This window comes from Bombus flavifrons, chromosome 2, assembly GCF_040668555.2.
Source record: "Bombus flavifrons isolate JBK064 chromosome 2, iyBomFlav1_principal, whole genome shotgun sequence".
In the NCBI taxonomy this organism is placed as follows: domain Eukaryota; kingdom Metazoa; phylum Arthropoda; class Insecta; order Hymenoptera; family Apidae; genus Bombus; species Bombus flavifrons.
In genome coordinates, this window is record NC_138443.1 from 18,344,865 (window position 1) to 18,369,409 (window position 24,545).

The window sequence follows — 24,545 nt, forward strand, 5'->3', positions numbered from 1 at the left end:
TTACCATTGACGTTTTGGACGCTTAACGGACAATTTTATTGGATAACCTGAGATACCTCCTCGGAGAACAGGGACTATCTGATAACCAGATGATTAAGCCTTTCGCTACGAACGTCGCCTATAGGCGAAATCCGTGTGACGACCTGTGTGGACGAGCGTCGCTTATAAACAACGTCCGTGGGATACCACTTAACCATGAGCGCCGCGCAACATATGAACGCTTCCCGTCACAGTGCTCCGTTCAGTACCGCTATTCCGGCGGCACGGTGGCCCGTACAGCGGTGTCACTCCGACGAAGCACACTGCCGTAGCGAAAGGGTTAAACATATTGCCAGCGATACTGGCTGTTCCCTTGTATTATAACGTTTAAAGCATTTCGTTTTCGTTCCCGATAACAAAAGACGCATTACAGTTAAAGACAATAAATTCGGAAACAAACGAAATAACTTCAGGAACGCAACAGACAGATGTATAAGTATATCCACATATATCAATACTTTAACACTCCATACTTTGACATGCCTATGGTTTCAATGTAATTTCTCCTTGCGCTATCTCATTCACCGAGAGAAAAGCGATGATATCATCGATTAATGATAATTTAGACTAAACTTGCCGCTTCGTCAAAAAATCTCAATCAGGAGATTAACAATGTATAAATGGGATTTCAATTTTATTCGAATTTTTTTTTATATTTGAAAGATTTTTCGTGCCAGAATCGTTAGTCTTGTGACCAGAGTAACTCGCCAATTACAAAACGCAGAATAATCATCTCCTTAACGAAACTAGATAAAATTCATTCGTTGAAATGAGATGCTAAACGCTTGCGTTACTTGAACTGAATTGTGCTATACATACCACTCTTTAATTAATTACGTCATAAATACTTAGCTTATCTTTTGCTTTTCAGTTGATTTGATTTTCTTATGAATGTAGACGAGAATCTTGGCAATTAAATGAAAGGTAATAGAAGCGACCAAGAAAATTGCGATCGTTAAGAACACTACAATATCCATATCGCAACGTTGATACCAAGGCTGAAAAGCTAGACTACTGCGAAGATGAGGGGCGCCTTTCGTTCGTATCACGTACTCTGTCCACCAAGCGAGATTCTCTACCGAATCGTACGGTGTATCCTGAACGACATTTCGGATGTAAAGTATCCTTTCTTTGTACCTGAAAACAAGCATAATAAGTGTAAGTGAAAATTATAAAAGCACATTATTATCGACCAATATCATTAAAAGATTTACTAGAATAATTTAGTAGCTAAAAAGATTTCAAAATTTCAGTCTATTAATTTCTTTTCCATTTTGAATACTTTTCAACATGAAAATAACTTGATTGCTTTCCTCTCGTTGTTGGAATGAATCTACAATCTCGATCAATTTACAGAAATAATACTTTAGAACACAGGACATTTTATTCCAAAACTTCTGATTAATTGGGGTCCAAACAAATTTTCCAAAAGGATCGTGTGATTACAAAACCGAATACTCTGAAACTCGTCCGTCACTTTTAAAGATTAGATAGATCTAGTGTCAAACTCTTAAAAATAGCACAATTATAACAGAAAGTCAGTTTATACTTACTTTTTGTTAGTTATAAGCTCTGTAATAGCATTTTCAAGTTCATCTTTCTTAAGGGTTGTAATTTCCAAATATTTTCCAATGCCCAAAGCTTCCATTCTGGCTACTTGATAATCTTGATCGGCAAAAATCGCGAAACCAAGAACTGGTACCCCGTAGTGGACGGTCTCCTCGCTGCTCTGCAGGCCTCCTTGATAAATGAACAATTTAATGTTCGGATGAGCTGCGGATTGGTGTGATTCGTTAGACCTTTTATCATCGAGGAATAGTATCTACGATGTATATATATTTTGTAGAGAATAAAATCATACCGAGAATAGTTTGTTGTGGGAACCATTTTCCAATGTAAACATTGTCAGGTTTCCCGGAAAAATCCTCCTCGAATTTCCAGACAACTCTGTAAGGCAACTTGGCGAACACATCGCAGAACACGCGTCGGATCTCCAGTGGTAAACTTGCACTTCTTGCGTTACTACCAAGACTAAAGTAGATGAACCCATTTGTGGCGCCATCCAGGAATGCTTGCAAGTCCTGTGACAAAAAAAAAACATCCTCATCGAAAGACACGTGTGTGTAAAAATTGTGTTACATTAAAAGTAATAACGCAAAAGAAATTAGTGGTATTATTATTTAAGGCCTTTGTAATGCTTATTTAGCAAAATTTATAACTTAATTAACAATTAAAAATCATCGATAATTCTGGAGGAAGTGGAACCCCGTATGCGATTTACCCAAGTTATCGTTCAGTCTCAAACTACAATTTTGCTATTATCCTTCCTATACACTTTATAATTTTACTAAACACACAAGGAATAAAATTGAATTTGTGGTCGATAAATCCTTATTAAGTACATAAATAAATCATTTTATGTCATTGTATAAACCACAACTTACCTTAGGCAAGGGAGTCAGTTTCTTGTGTATGTGGGAGGATGTGTACGTGATTATGTTCGGAAGTTTCGGTCGAGCTGCTATCATAACATCGGCCTGATTGATGAAAAGTAAGCTAACGTTCTTCAATACGTCTAGCATTGGTGGTAGAGGCCCAAAATATTTCTCGGCCAATCTCTGTTGGTCAGGAATGAGCGCATAGTAGTGGTAGTATATGTTAGACCACATGTTGACGAAATTGCGCAGTCTCTTCAAGAACGGTAGATTCGTACCCGTGTTGTCTTCCATTTCCCACGTGTACTCGTGAGAAGGAAGAACCAATCCACCAAGAGCGTGTTCGTTAAAGGCAATCAACCCAAATGAGCTTAACCCTACGATCATGCAAACTGTAATGAGCTTTGATCTTGACATATTAATCTAATTATTTCTTATCTAAACATTTCTATAATGATTAAATCAAAAATTAATAAAGAGATGTTAATTTCACGTAGGATAATTTTAATTGCTCTAACTATGTATATAATATGTGATATGCTTGATTTTTAATTGAAACAGAATCACGTGTTAGAATATAGGAGATATATAAATAAAGAAATTATGCTATCCAAACTGTTACGAATCTGATAGATTTATTGCATGCTAATTTATCAGCCGGAAAAAATAAATAATTCACTAATAATATTATAGTTTCTCTATTAAGATATCCTTTATCTTTGCATGTAGTTTCATTTTCGTTGAAACTAAATTATATCATACATTTACAAGCACTAAAACTGACGTAATTGAAATAGATTTCTTTTCACCATTAAATTTTGAGTTCATAATTAAAGAAATTTTTGGGTAAGGGCTGATGCGGTTAACAAGTTCAAATGAGATTTTCTATAAACATGCGGCATGTACGGTTGAAGGCCACAACGCAACGTCTGAATTGCATTAAATAGCCACCGATATGTCCACCTCATCTACATGTATTCTTATCGAAATACAACCATTGAAGCACTTGACAACAACAGCACAACATACATATTCCTCCTTACCACCTTGAGAATATCTAAAATGTCTTACGTAGTCTAATTATTATTCTAAGTCTAATTTCAATTTTCCAAACTATTAATTCGTGGCTCCAATTTTTACAGCTAGTTCAGTTGATTTAGTTTTATACATTTAATTGTTTTATATATAATTATAAATATTGTATATGAAATTTTATGGTCCTGCATTTACGTTAAGCAGTCTGTCACTTTTTCTTTGAGCGTCATCGCTCCTACAAATTTTGTATTTCGTTTCCGTATAAAATTTTTTATTTTTCTAAATAGTATCTGACATTGGATCGTCGACATTGGAATGTATTGATGGTTTTGTTATTCGTTTCTAATTAGCTGTTTATATCTGTAGTCTATGAAATACACTTTCTTTCTTTCTTCATTTCAAACTTCAATATACCCAGTACTTTCTCTTCTTTAATAGAAACACTCGATACTTTTGTAAAATGAGTGATAGTTCCGAATATTTGGATGCTGGTTCACTGCCGCTTAGGCATTGTGCTGTTAGATGGACAACGCTTAATATTGCGAACTTGTGTTTGAAGTTTAAAGACCGTTTAGAAGATACGTTTCTTCAACGTGTTTTATTACAAGCTGCTCATTTTCTTATATAAAATGTATGCGTGTGTTTGCCAAGTCCAATTGAAATGGCAGGTTGTATACAGTAGCGCCCGTGATCATTCGAATGATACTCGTTTTGTACTGTACTTTATTTCTATTATACTTTTAATGCACGATTTTTTATTAAAGTTATTACCATGTAATCAAATCCAGTTCAATTTCAATTAAGAATGTTTCAAGTAGAACTTGGATACTTTCGGAAACACGATTTGACATGATTCGTTCTTTTGTAGGAACATACGTAGAAGACATATGAAGATCGTTTGGAGCTATATTTGTCAATTTTTCGGGACATTCTATATCGAAAAGTATTTGAATTCACGTACTACGTGTTTCACCCTATATAGGGTGGTTGGTAACTGGTGGTACAAGCGGAAAGGGGGTGATTCTACGCGAAAAAAGAAGTCGAAAATATAGAATAAAAATTTTTTTTTAATTTTTTTTTTTAATTTTTCCATCAAGACAACGATCCACAGTGAGATTCGTTATAACGAGACGCGATAAAGTGCACGCGTACCGAGCGAAAATTCGAAGTCGATTTTCTCGAAAACAAAGCCTCAAACGAAAAAGTTTTATTCTATATTTTCGATCTCTTTTTTCGCGTAGAATCACCTCCTTTCTGCTTGTACCACCAGTTACCAACCACACTGTATATCCTGATTTTCAGAACGAAATAAAGGTAACAAAGCTAACAAATATAAATATAATTGTTAAAGTCATACCTATCATAGGAACATTAAATCGATGTGCGAAAGCGTAAATGGAGGGCATGCAGAGGAATTCCGTCAAGTAAACATCGAACGTTGCGTTGCTCTCTGGAGCATAGAGGTTCCGTAATTCTGTAGAATTGAGCAATGTTTCCGCAAAAACTTTGGTTACAGGCAACATGTCTTCTCCCACAATATCCAGCCAACGTTTTCCCTCAAATCGCTTTTGAACAAAATCTAATTTCTTTATTGTTCCGTAATATTGGCTAATATCGATTTGCGTAAAATTCGGTGATTTGATATTTGGTATAGGATACCACGTGGCTAGCACAACTTCGTGGCCTCGTTTGTGTAGTTCCAGCCATAATCGTCGGTACGGTATTTGATGACTGTAGGATGATGACAGAACGATGGCTAGAATCTTGTAACATTCCGACTGCTTCGCGATGTACAAGACGCACAGAACGAACAACAGACTAGAGAGGTGGAGCTTCATTCTCCTCGTGTCAAGACGAATTGAAACAGATCCTGGTTGTAGGTTTACTAAAAGGGACGTCTCCTAGTTATTGTCATTTTACGTAATCTATGCAGTGATGATGCGATATCGGTATACATTATAATTTAAAATTAGTACCCATTATCACTGTATTACCGTCTCATATCGCTAGTATTTATAACTACTGCTGTGTGTAATAACAATATATATGTTTGGAGGATAAATACGTTGTTTTGGCGTCTATATCTTAACATATAATATTAAGGAGATCATATAGATCTTAACAGAGATTGTCAGTTTACAGATTTGTATATTATATTTGTTTAGTATATTATACATTGTACGATATATTTATGAATATTTATCTATACTGTTTATGACTATACTTTATATATACTCGAAGATGGAAATTCCGCTAGGGGTAGCCATCCACATATCATTTAGCAATTAAGTTAGAAGAATTTACCAAATGTCCAGGTGGACAAATTGCAAAGTACAAACTATTTAATAGTAAAAAAAAGTTTATCAATGTGTTTTATGAATCGGGTACAAAGATATCATGTGAATACAAGTCGTTCGAAGATATGCTAAGTACTTGTAACAATACTACGAAATTCTTTTCAGGTACATATCTTTTGTTGGCAAGCTGACAAGCATTTGCCAATAAAAAAAAGTGCTTGACCAGAATCATTTGTCACTAAATGAAAAGTCTGATAAGCATAATTCTAAGGTAAAGTAGCCTGATTATTTGGTAGGAAGTAAAGAGCTACAATAATACTTAGATCGTAGGGTAAATTATGGCAAGAATCATTTACTGGTACACAAATTATCATATTTATTAGAAATGCATAATAATTGTTAAAATTTCATGTACAATAAAACGTGCAGGACATTTGTGCGTAACAGAAATGTTTGCTATAAAATGTGCTCAATCTAAAGATGTACTATAATATAAAGAATTTATTTCGTATAACTACATGACGCATTTGATTTTTATGTATATCGATATTTTGATACTCCATACTTTGACATATCTATGGCTTCAATGTAATTTCTCCCTGCGCTGCCTCATTCACGAAGCGAAAAGCAATCTTACCATCTATTGATGATAATATAGAATAAGCTTGACGATTCCCCAAAAAATTTCAATCAAGACATCAACAATGTATAAATGGGATTTCAATGTTAATCGAACCTTTTTTATATTTGAAAGTCTTTTCGTGCCAGAATCGTTAGTCTTGTGACCAGTAACTAGCCAATGATAAAACGCGGGATGATCATTTCCTTAACGACACTAGATAAAATTCATCGTTGAAATGAGATGCTAAACGCTTGCGTTACTTGAACTGAATTGTGCTATACGTACATCTCTTTAATTAATTACGTCATAAATACTTAGCTTATCTTTTGCTTTTCAGCTGATTTGATTTTCTTATGAATGTAGACGAGAATCTTGGCAATTAAACGAAAGGTAATAGAAGCGATCAAGAAAATTACGATCGTTAAGACCACTACAATATCCCTATCGCAACGTTGATACCAAGGCTGAAAAGCTAGACTACTGCGAAGATGAGGGGCGCCGTTCGTTCGTATCACGTACTCTGTCCACCAAGCGAGATTCTCTACCGGATCGTACGGTGTATCCTGAATGACATTTCGGATGTAATGTATCCTTTCTTTGTACCTGAAAACAAGCATACTAAGTTCAACCGAAAATCACAACACATAGTACATTGTCATCGACCAATATCATTGAAAGATTTGCCAGAATAATCTAGTAGTTAAAAGGATTAAAAATTTCATTCCACTAATTCTTTTTCAATTTTGAATACTTTTCAACATGAAAATGACTCGGTTGTTCCCCTTTCTTTATTCAGATAAATCTACAATCTCGACCAACCTATAGTAATAATACTTGAGAACACAGAAAACGATATTCCAAAAATTCTTATCAGTCGGTAAGGCAATTGAGTAACGCATAAATACTACGCAGAAATAATTATCATTAAAGTGGTTACGAAAATCGGTGTAATAAGTTAGGCATACAGTATTTCTGTGTATATCTCCATTTTAATAGAAGACCCTGTAGGACCCGCATGCCTCATGTAGTTAAAAAAGCCAATACTCTGAAACCGCCGTTATAATTGCAGACTTGGTAGTTCTAGTGTTAAAAAAAATAGCACCATTACAGGAAGTCAGTTTATACTTACTTTCTGTTAGTTATAAGCTCTGTAATAGTATTTTCAAGTTCATCTTTCTTAAGGGTTGTTATTTCCAAACGTTTTCCAATGCCCAGAGCTTCCATTCTGCCTACTTGATAATCTTGATCGGCGAAAATCGCGAAACCAAGAACTGGTACCCCGTAGTGGACGGTCTCCTCGCTGCTCTGCAGGCCTCCTTGATAAATGAACAATTTAATGTTCGGATGAGCTGCGGATTGGTATGAATCGTTAGACCTTTTATCATCGAGGAATAGTATCTACGATGTATATATATTTTGTAGAGAATAAAATCATACCGAGAATAGTTTGTTGTGGGAACCATTTTCCAATGTAAACATTGTCAGGTTTCCCGGAAAAATCCTCCTCGAATTTCCAGACAACTCTGTAAGGCAACTTGGCGAACACATCGCAGAACACGCGTCGGATCTCCAGTGGTAAACTTGTACTTCTTGCGTTACTACCAAGACTAAAGTAAATGAACCCATTTGTGGCGCCACCCAGAAATGCTTGTAAGTCCTGTGACAAAATAGAACATCCTGATGAAAGACGCGTCTGTGCAAAAGAGTAGATTGTACATTAAAAATAATAACTAAGAGGAAGTTAGTTGTATTACTATTCATGAGTTTTGTAATGCCGGTTTAGAAAAATTTATAACTTAATTAACAGTTAAAAATCATCGATAATTGTAGAAGAGGTGGAATCCCATATGCAATTTACCCAAGTTATCATTCAGTCTCAAATTACAATTTTGCTATCAGCCTTCCTATACCTTATGATTCTAGTACACATACAAGTGATAAAATTATATTTGGTCCAGATAAATCCGTATTTAATAAATAAATAAATCAGTTTATGTCACTGTATAAACCTCACCTTAGGCAGGGGAGTCAGTTTCTTGTGTATGTGTGAGGATGTATACGTGATTATGTTCGGAAGTTTCGGTCGAGCCGCTATCATAACATCGGCCTGATTGATGAAAAGCAAGCTAACGTTCTTCAATATGTCTAGTATTGGTGGTAGAGGCCCAAAATATTTCTCGGCCAGTTTTTGTTGGTCAGGAAAGAGCACATGGTAGTAGTAGTATATGTTAGACCACATGTTGACGAAATTGCGCAGTCTCTTCAAGAACGGTAGATTCGTACCCGTGTTGTCTTCCATTTCCCACGTGTACTCGTGAGAAGGGAGAACCAATCCACCAAGAGCGTGTTCGTTAATGGCAATCAACCCAAATGAGCTTAAACCTACGGTCATGCAAAATGTAATGATGGTTAATGTTAATCTATTAATCTAATCAATGCTTATCTAAACATTTCTATAATGATTAAATTAAAAATTAATAAAGAGATGTTTATTTTAAGTAGGATAATTTTAATTTTTTTAACTATGAGTAGAATATATAATTTGTTTGATTTTTAATTGAAAAAGAATCACGTGTTAGAATATAGGAGATATATAAATAAAGAAATTATGCTATCCAAACTGTTACGAATCTGATTGATTCATTGCACGCTAATTTATTTGCCCCAAAAAATAAATAATTCGCTAATAATAATGTAGTTTCCCTATTTAGATATCCTTTATTTTTTTCATGTAGTTTCATTTTCGTTAAAACTAAATTGTATCATACATTTACAAGCACTAAAACTGACGTAATTGAAATAAATTACTTTTCACCATTAAATTTTGAGTTCGTAATTAAAGAAATTTTTGGGTAAGGGCTCATACGGTTAACAAGTTCGAATAAGGTTTTCTATAAACATGAGGCGTGTACGGTGGAAGACCGTCGCTTTCGTAACAACACAACGTCTGAATTGCATTAAATAGCCACCGATATGTCCACCTCATTTACATGTATTCTTATCGAAATGCATCCAGTCAAGCACTTAACGACAAGAGCACAACATCGATATTCCTCCTTATCACTTTGAGAATAACTGAAAAGACTTACGTACGTAGTCTAATTATTTCAATTTATCAAATTATTAATTCAAATGGTTTTATTTTTTGGAATTAGCTCAGTTGATTTAATTCTATACATTTATTTATTTTATATATAATTATAAATATTGTATATGAAGTTTTATGGTCCTCTATTTATGTTAAACATTCTGTCAGTTTTTCTATGGGTGTTATCGCTTTTATAAATTTTGTATTTCGCTTCCATATAACATTTTCTATTTTTTAAACAGTTTTTAACATTGGGTCGTTGACATTATTGTATTGATGATATTGTATTGATTGTAAAGTATTGATGGTATTACCATTCGTTCCTAATTAACTATTTATACATATAGTTAATGAAATTTACTTTCGTTCTTTCTTCATTTCAAGCTTCTATGTACCCAATACTTTCTCTTCCTTTTTCTATCATCTTCCTACTCATCGAGTAGGTCACGATGCTATTGTAGCCATTTCTTTTCTAGTAAATTTCGGTTCTTTTGTAAAATGAGTCGCAGTTGCGAATAGATTGATGGAGTCCCGGTGTCGCTCTGGCGTTCAGCTCTCGGGTGGACAACGCTTAATATTGCGAACGTGTGTTTGAGGTTTTGACTGTTTAGAGGTATGTTTTTTCAACGTGTTCTATTACTAGTTCCTCATGCCCTTGTAGAAAATCTATGTGTTTATATGCCAAGTCTATTTGAAATGGTAGGTTGCATACAATAACGCCCGTAATCATTCGAATGATACTCGTTTTGTACTGTACTTTATTTCTGTTATACTCTTAATGAACGATTTTTTATTAAAGTTATTACCATGTAACCGAAACCAGTTTAATCTCAATACAAAATGTTCTAGGTAGAACTTGCATGGTTTCGGAAACCTGATTCGACGTGATTAGTGCATTTGCACGAGAATGCGTAGAAGACATATAAAGAACGTTTGGCGCAATTCTTACATATGTCGATTCTGCTGAATACACTACGTCGAAAGATATTGGATTGTACGTGCTACGTGCTTCAGCCTATATAATCCTGATTTTATATGATGGTATGAATAAAAGTAACAAAGCTAATAAATATAAATATAATTGTTAAAGTCATACCTATTATAGGAACATTGAATCGGTGTGCGAAAGCGTAAGTGGCGGGCGCGAAGAGGAATTCCGTCAAATAGACATCGAACGTTGCGTTGCTCTCTGGAGCATACAGCTTCCGCAGTTCTGTAGAATTGAGCACCGTTTCCGCAAAAACTTTGGTTACAGGCAACATTTTTTCTTCCACAATATCCAGCCAACGTTTTCCTTCAAATCGCATTTGGACATAATCTAATTTCTTTATGATTCCGTAAGATTGGCTAATATCGATTTGCGTAAAATTCGGTGATTTGATATTTGGTATAGGATCCGCCGTGGCTAGTACAACTTCGTGACCCCGTTTGTGTAGTTCCAGCCATAATCGTCGGTACGGTATTTGATGACTGTAAGATGGTGAGGGAACGATGGCTAGAATCTTGTAACATCCCGACTTCTTCGCGATGTACAAGACGCACAGAACGAACAACAGACTAGGCAGGTGGTGCTTCATATTCCTCGTGTCGAGACGAATTGAAGCAGGTCGCTGTTATGGGTCTACTAAAAGGGTCGTCTCCAAGTTATCGTCATTTTCCATAATCTATGTAATGATGATACGATATCGGTATGTGTTGTGATTTTTAAATAGTAGCCATTATCACTGAATTACCGTCTCATATCGCTAGTGCTTTTAAATATTGCTACGTGTAATGACAATATATGTTTGGAGGATAAATACGTTATTTTGGCGTCTATATCTTAATATATCATATCAAGGAGACCATATAGATCTTAACAGAGATTGTCAGTTTACAGATTTGTATATTATATTTGTACAGTATATTATAAAGTGTACGATATATTTATGAATATTTATCTATACTGTTTATACTTAACTATACTTAACTATACTTTATCAATACTCGAAGATGGAAATTCCGCTAGGGGTAGCCATCCACATATCATTTAGCAATTAAGTTAAAAGAATTTACCAAATGTTCAGGTGGACAAATTGTAAAGTACAAATTAAATAATATTAAAAAAAGTTTATCAATGTGTTTTATGAATAGGGTACAAAGATACCATGCGAATACAAGTCGTTCGAAGATTTGCTAAGTACTTGTAACAATACTACGAAATTCTTTTCAGGTACATACCTTTTGTTGGCAAGCTGACAAGTATTTGCCAATAAAAAAAGTGCTTGACAAGGATCATTTGTCACTAAATGAAAAGTCTGATAAGCATAATTCTAAGGTTAAGTAGCCTGATTATTTGGTAGGAAGTAAAGAGCTACTATAATACTTAGATCGTAGGGTAAATTATGGCAAGAATCACTTACTGGTATAAAAATTATCATATTTATTAGAAATGCATAATAATTGTTAAAATTTCATGTACAATAAAACGTGCAGGACATTTGTGCGTAACAGAAATGTTTGCTATAAAATGTGCTCAATATAAAGATGTACTATAATATAAAAAATTTATTTCGAATAACTACATGACGCATTCGATTTTTATGTATATCGATATTTTGATACTCCATACTTTGACATATCTATGGCTTCAATGTAATTTCTCCCTGCGCTGCCTCATTCACCAAGCGGAAAGCAATGTTATCATCCATTGATAATAATATAGAATAAGCTTGACGCTTCCCCAAAAAATCTCAATCAAGACATCGACGATGTATAAATGAGATTTCAATGTTAATCGAACTTTTTTTATATTTGTATTTTTGACCAATCGCGGGGAGACGCAATCGCGAGGAAACACGTCAACGGGAGTCGTAAATTCCCGTTACGATTATAATAATTGACACCATGAGTTCATCGATACCCTGATTTCCGTTAAGATAATAGGGGTGGTTAAGATAGTATAACGCTGCGATTAACAGGGTTATAAACTTTATTTTTCCAACACTTATGAGGTACACTGTTGAGTATGTGTAAGTTATGTAAATGATTGATTTAAGGAGAGCAACCCGTTAATGACTTATCGACTATTCTAACGTTGTAGAATAAGTAAGGTACAGTGACGATGCTGTGTCGGAGGAAAGCTAGCGATGCGTGTGTCTAGCGCACGGTACCATCGGATCTGTTCTTGACATTTTTGGTCAGGAAGTGAGGACAGTATACATTGCTTCTGATTGAATAAAGGAAGGTTGGTGGACTAGGAAGGGTCTTAGCCGCCCTTGATTGAAAGAAAGAAACTAGATAAAATTCATTCGTTGAAATGGGATGCTAAACGCTTGCGTCACTTGGACTGAATTGTACTATACGTACCTCTTTTTAATTAATTACGTCATAAATACTTAGCTTATCTTTTGCTTTTCAGTTGATTTGATTTTCTTATGAATGCGGACGAGAATCTTGGCAATTAAACGAAAGGTAATAGAAGCGACCAAGAAAATTACGATCGTTAAGAACACTACAATATCCATATCGCAACGTTGATACCAAGGCTGAAAAGCTAGACTACTGCGAAGATGAGGGGCGCCTTTCGTTCGTATCACGTACTCTGTCCACCAAGCGAGATTCTCTACCGGATCGTACGGTGTATCCTGAATGACATTTCGGATGTAATGTATCCTTTCGTTGTACCTGAAAACAAGCACACTAAATTCAACCGAAAATCACATCACATAGTACATTGTCATCGACCAATATCATTGAAAGATTTACCAGAATAATCTAGTAGTTAAAAGGATTAAAAATTTCATTCCACTAATTCTTTTTCAATTTTGAATACTTTTCAACAAGAAAATGACTTGATTGTTCTCCTTTCTTTATTCAGATAAATCTGCAATCTCGACCAACTTATAGTAATAATGCTTGAGAACACAGAAAACGATATTCCAAAAATTCTTATCAGTCGGAAAGGCAATTGAGTAACGCCTAAATACCACGCAGAAATAATTATCTTTAAAGTAGTTACGAAAATCGATGTAATAAGTTAGGCATACAGTATTTCTGTGTATATCTCCATTTTAATAGAAGACAAATAAATTTTTCCTGTAGGACCCATATGCCTCATGTAGTTAAAAAAGCCAATACTCTGAAACCCGTCCGTTATAAATGCAGACTTGGTAGTACTAGTGTTAAAAAAAATAGCACAATTACGGGAAGTCAGTTTATACTTACTTTCTGTTAGTTATAAGCTCTGTAATAGTATTTTCAAGTTCATCTTTCTTGAGGGTTGTTATTTCCAAACGTTTTCCAATGCCCAGAGCTTCCATTCTGCCTACTTGATAATCTTGATCGGCGAAAATCGCGAAACCAAGAACTGGTACCCCGTAGTGGATGGTCTCCTCGCTGCTCTGCAGACCTCCTTGATAAATGAACAATTTAATGTTCGGATGAGCTGCGGATTGGTATGAATCGTTAGACCTTTTATCATCGAGGAATAGTATCTACGATGTATATATATTTTGTAGAGAATAAAATCATACCGAGAATAGTTTGTTGTGGGAACCATTTTCCAATGTAAACATTGTCAGGTTTCCCGGGAAAATCCTCCTCGAATTTCCAGACAACTCTGTAAGGCAACTTGGCGAACACATCGCAGAACACGCGTCGGATCTCTAGTGGTAAACTTGCACTTCTTGCGTTACTACCAAGACTAAAGTAGATGAACCCATTTGTGGCGCCATCCAGGAATGCTTGCAAGTTCTGTGACAAAAAAAAAACATCCCCATCGAAAGACACGTGTGTGTAAAAATTGTGTTACATTAAAAGTAATAACGAAAAAGAAATTAGTGGTATTATTATTTAAGGCCTTTGTAATGCTTATTTAGCAAAATTTATAACTTAATTAACAATTAAAAATCATCGATAATTCTGGAAGAAGTGGAACCCCATATGCGATTTACCCAAGTTATCGTTCAGTCTCAAACTACAATTTTGCTATTATCCTTCCTATACCTTATGATTCTACTACACATACAAGTGATAAAATTATATTTGTACAGATAAATCCATATTTAATAAATAAATAAATCATTTTATATCATTGTATAAACCTCACCTTAGGCAGGGGAGTCAGCTTCTTTTCTATGTGGGAGGATGTATACGTGATTATGTTCGGAAGTTTCGGTCGAGCCGGTACCATAACGTCGGCCTGATTGATGAAAAGCATGCTAACGTTCTTCAATACGTCTAGCATTGGTGGCAGAGGCCCAAAATATTTTTCTGCCAATTTCTGTTGCTGAGGAAAGATCTCGTGGTAAATGTGATATAAGTTACGCCACATGTTGACGAAATTGCGCAGTCTCTTCAAGAATGGTAAATTCGTACCCGTGTTGTCTTCCATTTCCCACGTGTACTCGTGAGAAGGGAGAACCAATCCACCAAGAGCGTGTTCGTTAATGGCAATCAACCCAAATGTGCTTAAACCTACGGTCATGCAAAATGTAATGATGGTTAATGTTAATCTATTAATCTAATCAATGCTTATCTAAACATTTCTATAATGATTAAATAAAAAATTAATAAAGAGATGTTTATTTTAAGTACGATAATTTTAATTTTTTTAACTATGTGTAGAATATATGACTTGTTTGATTTTTAATTGAAAGAGAATCATGTGTTAGAATATAGGAGATATATAAATAAAGAAATTATGCTATCCAAACTGTTACGAATCTGATTGATTCATTGCACGCTAATTTATTTGCCCCCAAAAATAAATAATTCGCTAATAATAATGTAGTTTCCCTATTTAGATATCCTTTATTTTTTCATGTAGTTTCATTTTCGTTCAAACTAAATTGTATCATACATTTACAAGCACTAAAACTGACGTAATTGAAATAAATTGCTTTTCACCATTAAATTTTGAGTTCGTAATTAAAGAAATTTTTGGATAAGGGCTCATACGGTTAACAAGTTCGAATAAGATTTTCTATAAACATGGGGCGGGTACGGTGGAAGACCGTCGCTTTCGTAACAACATAATGTTTGAATTGCATTAAATAGCCATCGATATGTCCACCTCATTTACATGTATTCTTATCGAAATGCATCCAGTAAAGCACTTAACGTCAAGAGCACAACATCGATATTCCTCCTTATCACTTTGAGAATAACTGAAAAGACTTACGTACGTAGTCTAATTATTTCAATTTATCAAATTATTAATTCAAATGGTTTTATTTTTTGGAATTAGCTCAGTTGACTTAATTCTATACATTTATTTCTTTTATATATAATTATAAATATTGTATATGAAATTTTATGGTCCTCTATTTATGTTAAACATTCTGTCAATTCTTCTATGGGTGTTATCGCTTTTATAAATTTTGTATTTCGTTTCCGTATAACATTTTCTATTTTTCTAAACAGTTTCTAACATTGGGTCGTTGACATTGGAAAGTATTGATGCTATTACCATTCGTTCCTAATTAACTCTTTATACATATAGTTAATGAAATTTACTTTCGTTCTTTCTTCATTTCAAGCTTCTATGTACCCAATACTTTCTCTTCCTTTTTCTATCATCTTCCTACTCATCGAGTAGGTCACGGTGCTATTGTAGCCATTTCTTTTCTAGTAAATTTCGGTTCTTTTGTAAAATGAGTCGCAGTTGCGAATAGATCGATGGAGTCCCGGTGTCGCTCTGGCGTTCAGCTCTCGGGTGGACAACGCTTAATATTGCGAACGTGTGTTTGAGGTTTTGACTGTTTAGAGGTATGTTTTTTCAACGTGTTCTATTACTAGTTCCTCATGCCCTCGTAGAAAATCTATGTGTTTATATGCCAAGTCTAATTGAAATGGTAGGTTGCATACAATAACGCTCGTAATCATTCGAATGATACTCGTTTTGTACTGTACTTTATTTCTGTTATACTCTTAATGCACGATTTTTTATTAAAGTTATTACCATGTAACCAAAACCAGTTTAAACTCAATAAAGAATGTCCTAGTTAGAACTTGCATGGTTTCGGAAACCTGATTCGACGTGATTAGTTCATTTGCACGAACATGCGTAAGAGACATATAAAAAACGTTTGGTGCAATTTTTACATATGCCGATTCTGCTGAATATACTACGTCGAAAGATATTGGATTGTACGTGCTACGTGCTTCAGCCTATATATTCCTGATTTTATATGATGGTATGAATAGAAGTAACAAAGCTAATAAATATAAATATAATTGTTAAAGTCATACCTATTATAGGAACATTGAATCGGTGTGCGAAAGCGTAAGTGGCGGGCGCGCAGAGGAATTCCGTCAAGTAAACATCGAACGTTGCGTTGCTCTCTGGAGCATAGAGGTTCCGCAGTTCTGTAGAATTGAGCATCATTTCCGTAAAAACTTTGGTTACAGGCAATATTTTTTCTTCCACATTATCCAGCCAACGTTTTCCCTCAAATCGCATTTGAACAAAATCTAAGTTCTTTATGATTCCGTAAGATTGGCTAATATCGATTTGCGTAAAATTCGGTGATTTGATATTCGGTATAGGATTCGCCGTGGCTAGTACAACTTCGTGACCCCGTTTGTGTAGTTCCAGCCATAATCGTCTGTACGGTATTTGATGACTGTAAGATGGTGTCGGAACGATAGCTAGAATCTTGTAACATTCCGACTTCTTCGCGATGTACAAGACGCACAGAACGAACAACAGACTAGGCAGGTGGTGCTTCATATTCCTCGTATCGAGACGAATTGAAGCAGGTCGCTGTTATGGGTCTACTAAAAGGGTCGTCTCCAAGTTATCGTCATTTTACATAATCTATGTAATGATGATACGATATCGGTATATGTTTTGACTTTTAAATAGTACCCATTATCACTGAATAACCGTCTCATATCGCTAGTACTTTTAAATATTGCTACGTGTAATGACAATATATGTTTGGAGCATAAATACGTTATTTCGGCGTCTATATCTTAATATATCGTATCAAAGACATCATACAGATCTTAACAGAGATTGTCAGTTTACAGATTTGTATATTATATGTTGGAATACAACGATATTAATCGCGTACAGATGAGGTGATCGATCGATCGGATTCTTCCCTTCGTTGCCCAGCGCTATCCCCACTAGCGTGCGTTCGTTAGATGTACCGCCGCTGCTAGCGCGTGCATGCTCTTCCGAGAATTCGGCGGAAGAAGTATAAGGATATGGACGGAACATTCGGCACGTCGGTGTCGCGCTTTGACGGCATAGCGCTTTGCATCGCGAAGCTGCTGGAAGGTTCCGTGACACGTGCCGCCACAAAGCATCCACATAGGTCACACTCATTACTGCATAGAGAGTGGGGATTCAAAATCTTTTCAAGGGCCATGGATCACTTAGTCAGTCTGAGAATAACTAGCCAACTGTCAACATTCATAACGTTTACTTGTATTTTACTATAACTTTGTTTAATAAAAATCATATAGTATTGTTTCAATACAAACATTGTGTCTTCCACAGTTTATTAATCTTAATTTCAAGATTAAATTTTAACATTATATTTGTATAGTATATTATAAATTGTGCGATATATTTATGAATATTTCATGTCTGAAACAATTTAATGCATGGTTAACCATTTGTAAAATTTGTGTTTGTATATAATGATAAAACGCAGAAGTCAAGGAATTTGTGAAGTATCGTTTATAATCGATAATACGAATATACAGGGTGGTTGGTAACTGGTGGTACAAGCGGAAAGGGGGTGATTCTACGTGAAAAAAGAGGTCGAAAATATAGAATAAAAATTTTTCGTTTGAGGCTTTGTTTTCGAGAAAATCGACTTTGAATTTTCGCTTGGTACGCGTGCGGTACGTTATAACGGATCTCACTGTAGATCGTTGTCTCGATAGAAAAATTAAAAAAAAAAATTAAAAAAAAAATTTTTATTCTATATGTTCGACTTCTTTTTTCGCGTAGAATCACCCCCTTTCCGCTTGTTCCACCAATTACCAATCACCCTGTATATATGACTATTTCCAAAAGGAATAGTAAGAAATATAAACATTTTGCTGCCTAGAACACGATTCAGAAACACAAGAAAGTATGATAAATATCATGATAAAAAATACTTGTATAAGATACAAATGTAATAGCGGGATAAAATATCAATTGCAGGTATAGAATCTTTATCACAATGTCATGTAATAAAACTGTGCGCCACTATGTTGCAATCATATAACACACTCGTATTCTAGTACTTAATACCATTTTGTCGATCAAGTGGCAATGACAGAAATCATTTGTTACATAAAAGGATCGAATCAGCAAATAATAAACATCATGAGAAAGTTTATTAGAAATATACAGTTGTACTCTATTACCAGTTTACGCTATTAGATTGACGATGCAGACTACTGTTATAGTGTTGTTATAAATCCAAATGCAAAACTTCGTATGCAACAGGCTTTAATGTACGCTCTCTTTTATCATAAACGCTCATAACCGAACATAACCGAACGGATCACTTCTCTTTCTAAGAATATTTCTATTCATATTAATTTTAATACGCAAAAATTAAATGTGAACAATATTTTAATTAACGATTAGAATTTTGCTTCTATATTTTTTATAACGATACTTTATCAATGTTTTATGAATAGAATATGAAGATATCATGTGAATATGAATCGTTCGAAGCTTTGCTAAGTACTTGTAACAATACTACAAAATTCTTTTCAGGTACATATCTTTTCTTATTATAAGAGAAATTGTTCGAAATGCCAGGCTAGAGAGATATAACATCAAAGATTACTTGCCATCTGAACGGCAAGCTGGCAAGTATTTGCCAGTAAACAAAAGTGCTTGGCAAAGATCATTTGTTACTAAATGAAAAGTCTGATAAGCATAATTCTAAGGTTAAGTAGCCTGAGTATTTGGTAGGAAGTAAAGGGTTACCATAATAATTAGCTCATAGGGTAAATTAAGGCAAGAATCACTTGCTGGTATAAAAATTATCATATTTATTAGGATTTGTAAAGATTATTGTTTTCCTAAATAGATGTACTTTAATTATTATTCTATTTATCTTTGGCTTTGCGATTTTTTCTACATAATTTTTTATCAATTAAAAATTTACTTCGATTTACTTCGAATAATTACATAACGTCTTCGATTTTTTAAAATTACAATATCAATCATCATCGACATCTTACTTCGCTTAATGGAGCAGAATGCGGAGATTTCATTGGCTAAATTGCGACATATTCGCGAATAACAAGTACTATTTGATCATATGATCAACATCTTGCCAGCAATACTTATCGATCCCTTATAATATAAGGTTTAAAGTATTTCGTTTTCGTTCCAGATAACAGAAGACGCGTTGCAGTTAAAAACAATAAATTAGGAAACAAACGAAATAACATCAGGAACGCAACAGACGTATGTATACATATATCTATACATATCAATACTTTACTTCGACATACCTATGTTTTCAATGTAATTTCTCCTAATCGATAATAACAATTTAGAATAAACTTGACTCTAGAATAAACAAAAAATCTCAATCATGAGATCAACAATGAATAAATGAGATCTTAATGTTAATCAAATCTTTCTTATATTTGAATGTTTTTCCGTGCCAGAATCGTTAGTCTTGTGACCAGAGTAACTCATCAATTATAAAACGCAGGAAGATCATTTCTTTAACGAAACTAGATAAAATTCATTCGTTGAAATGGGATGCTAAACGCTTGCGTTACTTGGACTGAATTGTGCTATAAGTACTTCCCTTTGATCAATTGTACAATAAATATCTAACTTATCTTTTGCTTCTCAGTTGATTTGACTTTCTTATGAATGTAGACAACAATCTTGGAAATTAAATAAAAGGTAGTAGAAGCGATCAAGAAAATTGCGATCGTTAAGAACGCTACAATGTCCATATCGCAACGTTGATACCAAGGCTGAAAAGCTAGACTACTGTGAAGATGAGGGGCGCCTTTCGTTCGTATCACGTACTCTGTCCACCACGCGAGATTCTCTACCGGATCGTACGGTGTATCCTGAACGACATTTCGGATGTAATGTATCCTTTCTTTGTATCTGAAAGCAAGCATAATAAATTCAACCAAAAATCACATCACATAGTACATTATCATCGACCAATATGATTGAAAGATTTACTAGAATAATCTAGTAGCTAAAAGAATTTCAAAATTCCATTCTATTAATTTCTTTTCCATTTTGAATACTTTTCAACATGAAAATAACTTGATTGCTTTCCTTTCGTTATTCGAATGATTCTACAATCTCGATCAACTTACAGAAATAATACTTTAGAACACAGGAAGCTTTATTCCAAAAATTCTGATTAGTTGGGATCCAAATAAATTTTTTCAAAAGGATCGTGTGATTACGAATACGAATACTCTATAACTCATCAGCCATTTTCATAGATTAGGTAGTTCTAGAGTCAAACTCATAAATATGACACAATTATAACAGGAAGTCAGTTTATACTTACTTTTTGTTAGTTATAAGCTCTGTAATAGAATTTTCAAGTTCATCCTTCTTAAGGGTTGTAATTTCCAAACATTTTCCAATGCCCAAAGCTTCCATTCTGGCTAGTTGATAATCTTGATCTGCCAAAATTGCGAAACCAAGAACTGGTACTCCGTAGTGGACGGTCTCCTCGCTGCTCTGCAGGCCTCCTTGATAAATGAACAGCTTAATGTTCGGATGAGCTGTGGGTTAATATGATCTGTTAGGTCATTTTTCATCGAGAAATAGTATCTGCGATGTATAAATATTTTATTGAGAATAAGATCATACCGAGAATGGTTTGCTGTGGTAGCCATTTTCCGATATAAATATTATCAGGTTTCTCGGGAAGATCCTCCTCGAATTTCCAGACAACTCTATACGGTAACTTGGCGAACACATCGCAGAACATGCGTCGGATCTCCAGTGGCAAACTTGCACTTCTTGCGTTACTACCAAGGCTAAAGTAGATGAATCCATTTGTGGCGCCATCCAGAAATGCTTGTAAGTCCTGTGACAAAATAGAACATCCTGATGAAAGACACGTGTGTGTAAAAGAGTAGGTTATACATTAAAAATAATAACTAAGGGGAAGTTAGTTCTGTTACTATTCATGAGTTTTGTAATACCGGTTTAGAAAAATTTATGAGTTAATTAACAAGTAAAAAACTTGAACAATTAAAAAAAAATTAGAGCCACCTAATGCATCTTACTCAATTCATCATATCGTTACATACTACAGTTTTGCTGTTACCCTTCCTATACAATTTATAATTCTACTAAACATACGAGTAATAAAATTGTATTTGTGCTGGATAAATCCTTATTTAATATATACATAAATTTTATGTTATTGTATAAACCCTACCTTAGGCAGAGCTTTCGGCATTTTTTCTATGTGGGAGGATGTAAACGTGATTACGTTGGCAAGTTTCGGTCGAGCCGGTGTCATAACGTCGGCCTGATTGATGAAAAGCATGCTAACGTTCTTCAATACGTCTAGCATTGGTGGCAGAGGCCCAAAATATTTTTCTGCCAATTTCTGTTGCTGAGGAAATATCTCGTGGTAAACGTAATATAAGCTACGCCACATGTTGACGAAATTGCGCAGTCTCTTCAAGAACGGTAAATTCGTACCCGTGTTGTCTTCCATTTCCCACGTGTACTCGTGAGAAGGGAGAACCAATCCACCAAGAGCGTGTTCGTTAACGGCAAGTATCCCTAATGAACTTAACCCTACGGTCATGTAAAACGTAATTAGAGGTGATCTTAATCTATTAATCTAAAAGAAACTAACAATAGAATTAACCTTAAATATAATTTCTTTTGAGATACTAAATATTCCAACAAATAGTTTACTTTGGTAATATGCAAATGTATATTCATGTTTTTGCATCTTCAGATTTATAATAAATGCGTAGACGTTCGCGATCTAATCACGATACGTTCGATTAGAATGACTTGGAAAAGTGGAAAGTGTATTCGGTAACCATATTTTTGAGAATGCTGAATGTTTAGTTCTAGAATATGATATTTCGTATAAAATAATATGTATATACGTCTTTTTAGATTCATAATGTTATTTTCTAAATGAATCACATTCGAAATCCCTCTTCTGTTTAATTACTTCAAATGTCACAAGACATATAAAGGTCGTTTGGAGGACTTTTTACACATGTTGATTCTTCGGAACATTCTACGTCAAAAAGCATTAGGTTGCACGTGTCACGTGCTTCACACTATATATATTCGTAATTTACAAAACGAAATAAAGGTAACGAAACTAATAAATACCAAAATGATTGTTAAAGGCGTACCTATTATAGGAACATTGAATCGATGTGCGAAAGCGTAAGTGGCGGGCGCGAAGAGGAATTCCGTCAAATAGACATCGAACGTTGCGTTGCTATCTGCAGCATACAGCTTGCGCAGTTCTGTAGAATTGAGCACCGTTTCCGCAAAAACCTCGACTATATTCAACATTTCTTCTTCCACAATATGCAACCAGCGTTTTCCCTCAAATCGCATTTGAACAAAATCTAAACTCCTTATGGATCCGTAAGATTGGCTAATATCGATTTGCGTAAAATTCGGTGATTTGATATTTGGTATAGGATCCGCCGTGACTAGCACAACTTCGTGACCTCGTTTGTGTAGTTCCAGCCATAATCGTCGGTACGGTATTTGATGACTGTAAGATGGTGTCGGAACGATGGCTAGAATCTTGTAACATTCCGACTGCTCCGCGATGTACAAGACGCACAGAACGAACAACAGACTAGGCAGGTGGTGCTTCATATTCCTCGTGTCTAGACGAATTGAAGCAGGTCGCTGTTATGGGTCTACTAAAAGGGACGCCTCCAAGTTATCGTCATTTTACATAATCTATGTAATAATGATAGGATATCGGTATACATTATAATTTTAAAATGGTACCCGTCATCGCTGAATTACAGCCTCATATCGCTAGTACAGTTAACTGTTATTATGAGTAATGACAACGTATGTTTGCGGAATGGATTTGTTGTTTTGACATCTATATCTTACTGCATTATGTAAAGCATATCATATAGATCTTAGAGTGATTATTAAATGGCGGGCTTTTATGCTATATTCATCTAGTATATTATATATGTGTTTGTACAAATCAATAGGAAACAGAATTCAAGGATTTGTAAATAATTGTTTACAATCGATAATACTGATATACTCACGGCTATTTCCAAAAGTATGATAAAAAGCACTTCATCGATCAAGTGAAAGTGACAGAAATCACTTGTTACATAAAAAGGTCAAATCAGCAGACAATAAAGGCCACGAGAAAGTTTATTAAAAATATACAGTTGCTTCCTATTATCAGTTTACGGTATTAAAATGATGACACAGACTAGTGTTATATTGTTGTCATAAATCCAAATGCAAAGCTTCATATGCAACAGGCTTTAATGCACGTTCACTACACATTGACTTTTATCATAAGCGAAATTTTGCAGATTATTTAGATTATTTGTAAATGGCGACTGTTCAGCGTTTATAAGGATAATAAAACAATGAGGGAAATGCACAAACATTGTAAAATCAATGTCAATACAGGAAAGGCCAAGGATAAAGCTTTTACTTATGAGAAACCAAACAGCGTAAACGCGACGCTTTAACATAATGTAAGTAAAATAAGTTATTACTTTACTATATCATCTATAATCACAGAAGAAAAATCCATTGCATAAATCTAAGGTACAAATAAAAATTCTGTAATACGAAAAAAATGATTTATATCAATGACATAAAATTTCAATTATATGACCCGGATAAAAGAAGAAATAGATGACCATATACGAATGATCGCAATGAGACTATTCTCTGTCGTTTGACGCAGTGAAATTCGTTTGAAAGTAAGAGAAGCGGATCTGGTGGCGGGCAGCGAACCGTACCGGAAGAAAAACATCTATCAACGACAAATAGCTGCCCGTCACGAGGCCGCAGGCTGGCGGTTTCGTTTCTCCGCGACCGA

General features: G+C 34.7%; 5 protein-coding genes across 7 annotated transcripts in view; 1 reads left to right on the plus strand and 4 right to left on the minus strand.

Moving 5' to 3' along the window:
- Positions 1–24,545, plus strand: part of LOC138189641 (myrosinase 1) — a 90,844-nt gene that overhangs the window by 23,818 nt on the left and 42,481 nt on the right. The window contains exon 10 of one of the 3 annotated variants that reach the window (XR_011176088.1): positions 11,778–12,355. The exons of the other annotated variants lie outside the window; for them this stretch is intronic. The gene's annotated coding sequence lies outside the window, so the exon portion shown is untranslated. Of the gene's footprint in view, positions 1–11,777; positions 12,356–24,545 lie in introns of those variants that run through there. 3 annotated transcript variants of the gene reach the window in all.
- On the minus strand, positions 486–5,362 carry LOC138189646 (UDP-glycosyltransferase UGT5-like). Its single transcript, XM_069131731.1, has 5 exons — positions 4,867–5,362; positions 2,484–2,851; positions 1,901–2,120; positions 1,593–1,812; positions 486–1,176 (listed from the first exon to the last, which is right to left on the minus strand). The coding sequence occupies exons 1-5, from the start codon at positions 5,345–5,347 to the stop codon at positions 888–890; spliced, it is 1,578 nt and encodes a 525-aa protein (XP_068987832.1). The 5' UTR covers positions 5,348–5,362; the 3' UTR covers positions 486–887.
- Positions 6,315–11,359, minus strand: LOC138189639 (UDP-glycosyltransferase UGT5-like). The gene is made up of 5 exons (XM_069131718.1): positions 10,613–11,359; positions 8,443–8,810; positions 7,866–8,085; positions 7,558–7,777; positions 6,315–7,031 (listed from the first exon to the last, which is right to left on the minus strand). Exons 1-5 carry the CDS (start codon positions 11,091–11,093, stop codon positions 6,743–6,745), a joined length of 1,578 nt encoding a protein of 525 aa, XP_068987819.1. The 5' UTR covers positions 11,094–11,359; the 3' UTR covers positions 6,315–6,742.
- Positions 12,785–17,421, minus strand: LOC138189640 (UDP-glycosyltransferase UGT5-like). Its single transcript, XM_069131719.1, has 5 exons — positions 16,750–17,421; positions 14,606–14,973; positions 14,031–14,250; positions 13,723–13,942; positions 12,785–13,182 (listed from the first exon to the last, which is right to left on the minus strand). Exons 1-5 carry the CDS (start codon positions 17,228–17,230, stop codon positions 12,894–12,896), a joined length of 1,578 nt encoding a protein of 525 aa, XP_068987820.1. The 5' UTR covers positions 17,231–17,421; the 3' UTR covers positions 12,785–12,893.
- LOC138189638 (UDP-glycosyltransferase UGT5-like) lies at positions 18,819–23,384 on the minus strand. Its single transcript, XM_069131716.1, has 5 exons — positions 22,852–23,384; positions 21,903–22,270; positions 21,326–21,545; positions 21,018–21,237; positions 18,819–20,596 (listed from the first exon to the last, which is right to left on the minus strand). Exons 1-5 carry the CDS (start codon positions 23,330–23,332, stop codon positions 20,308–20,310), a joined length of 1,578 nt encoding a protein of 525 aa, XP_068987817.1. The 5' UTR covers positions 23,333–23,384; the 3' UTR covers positions 18,819–20,307.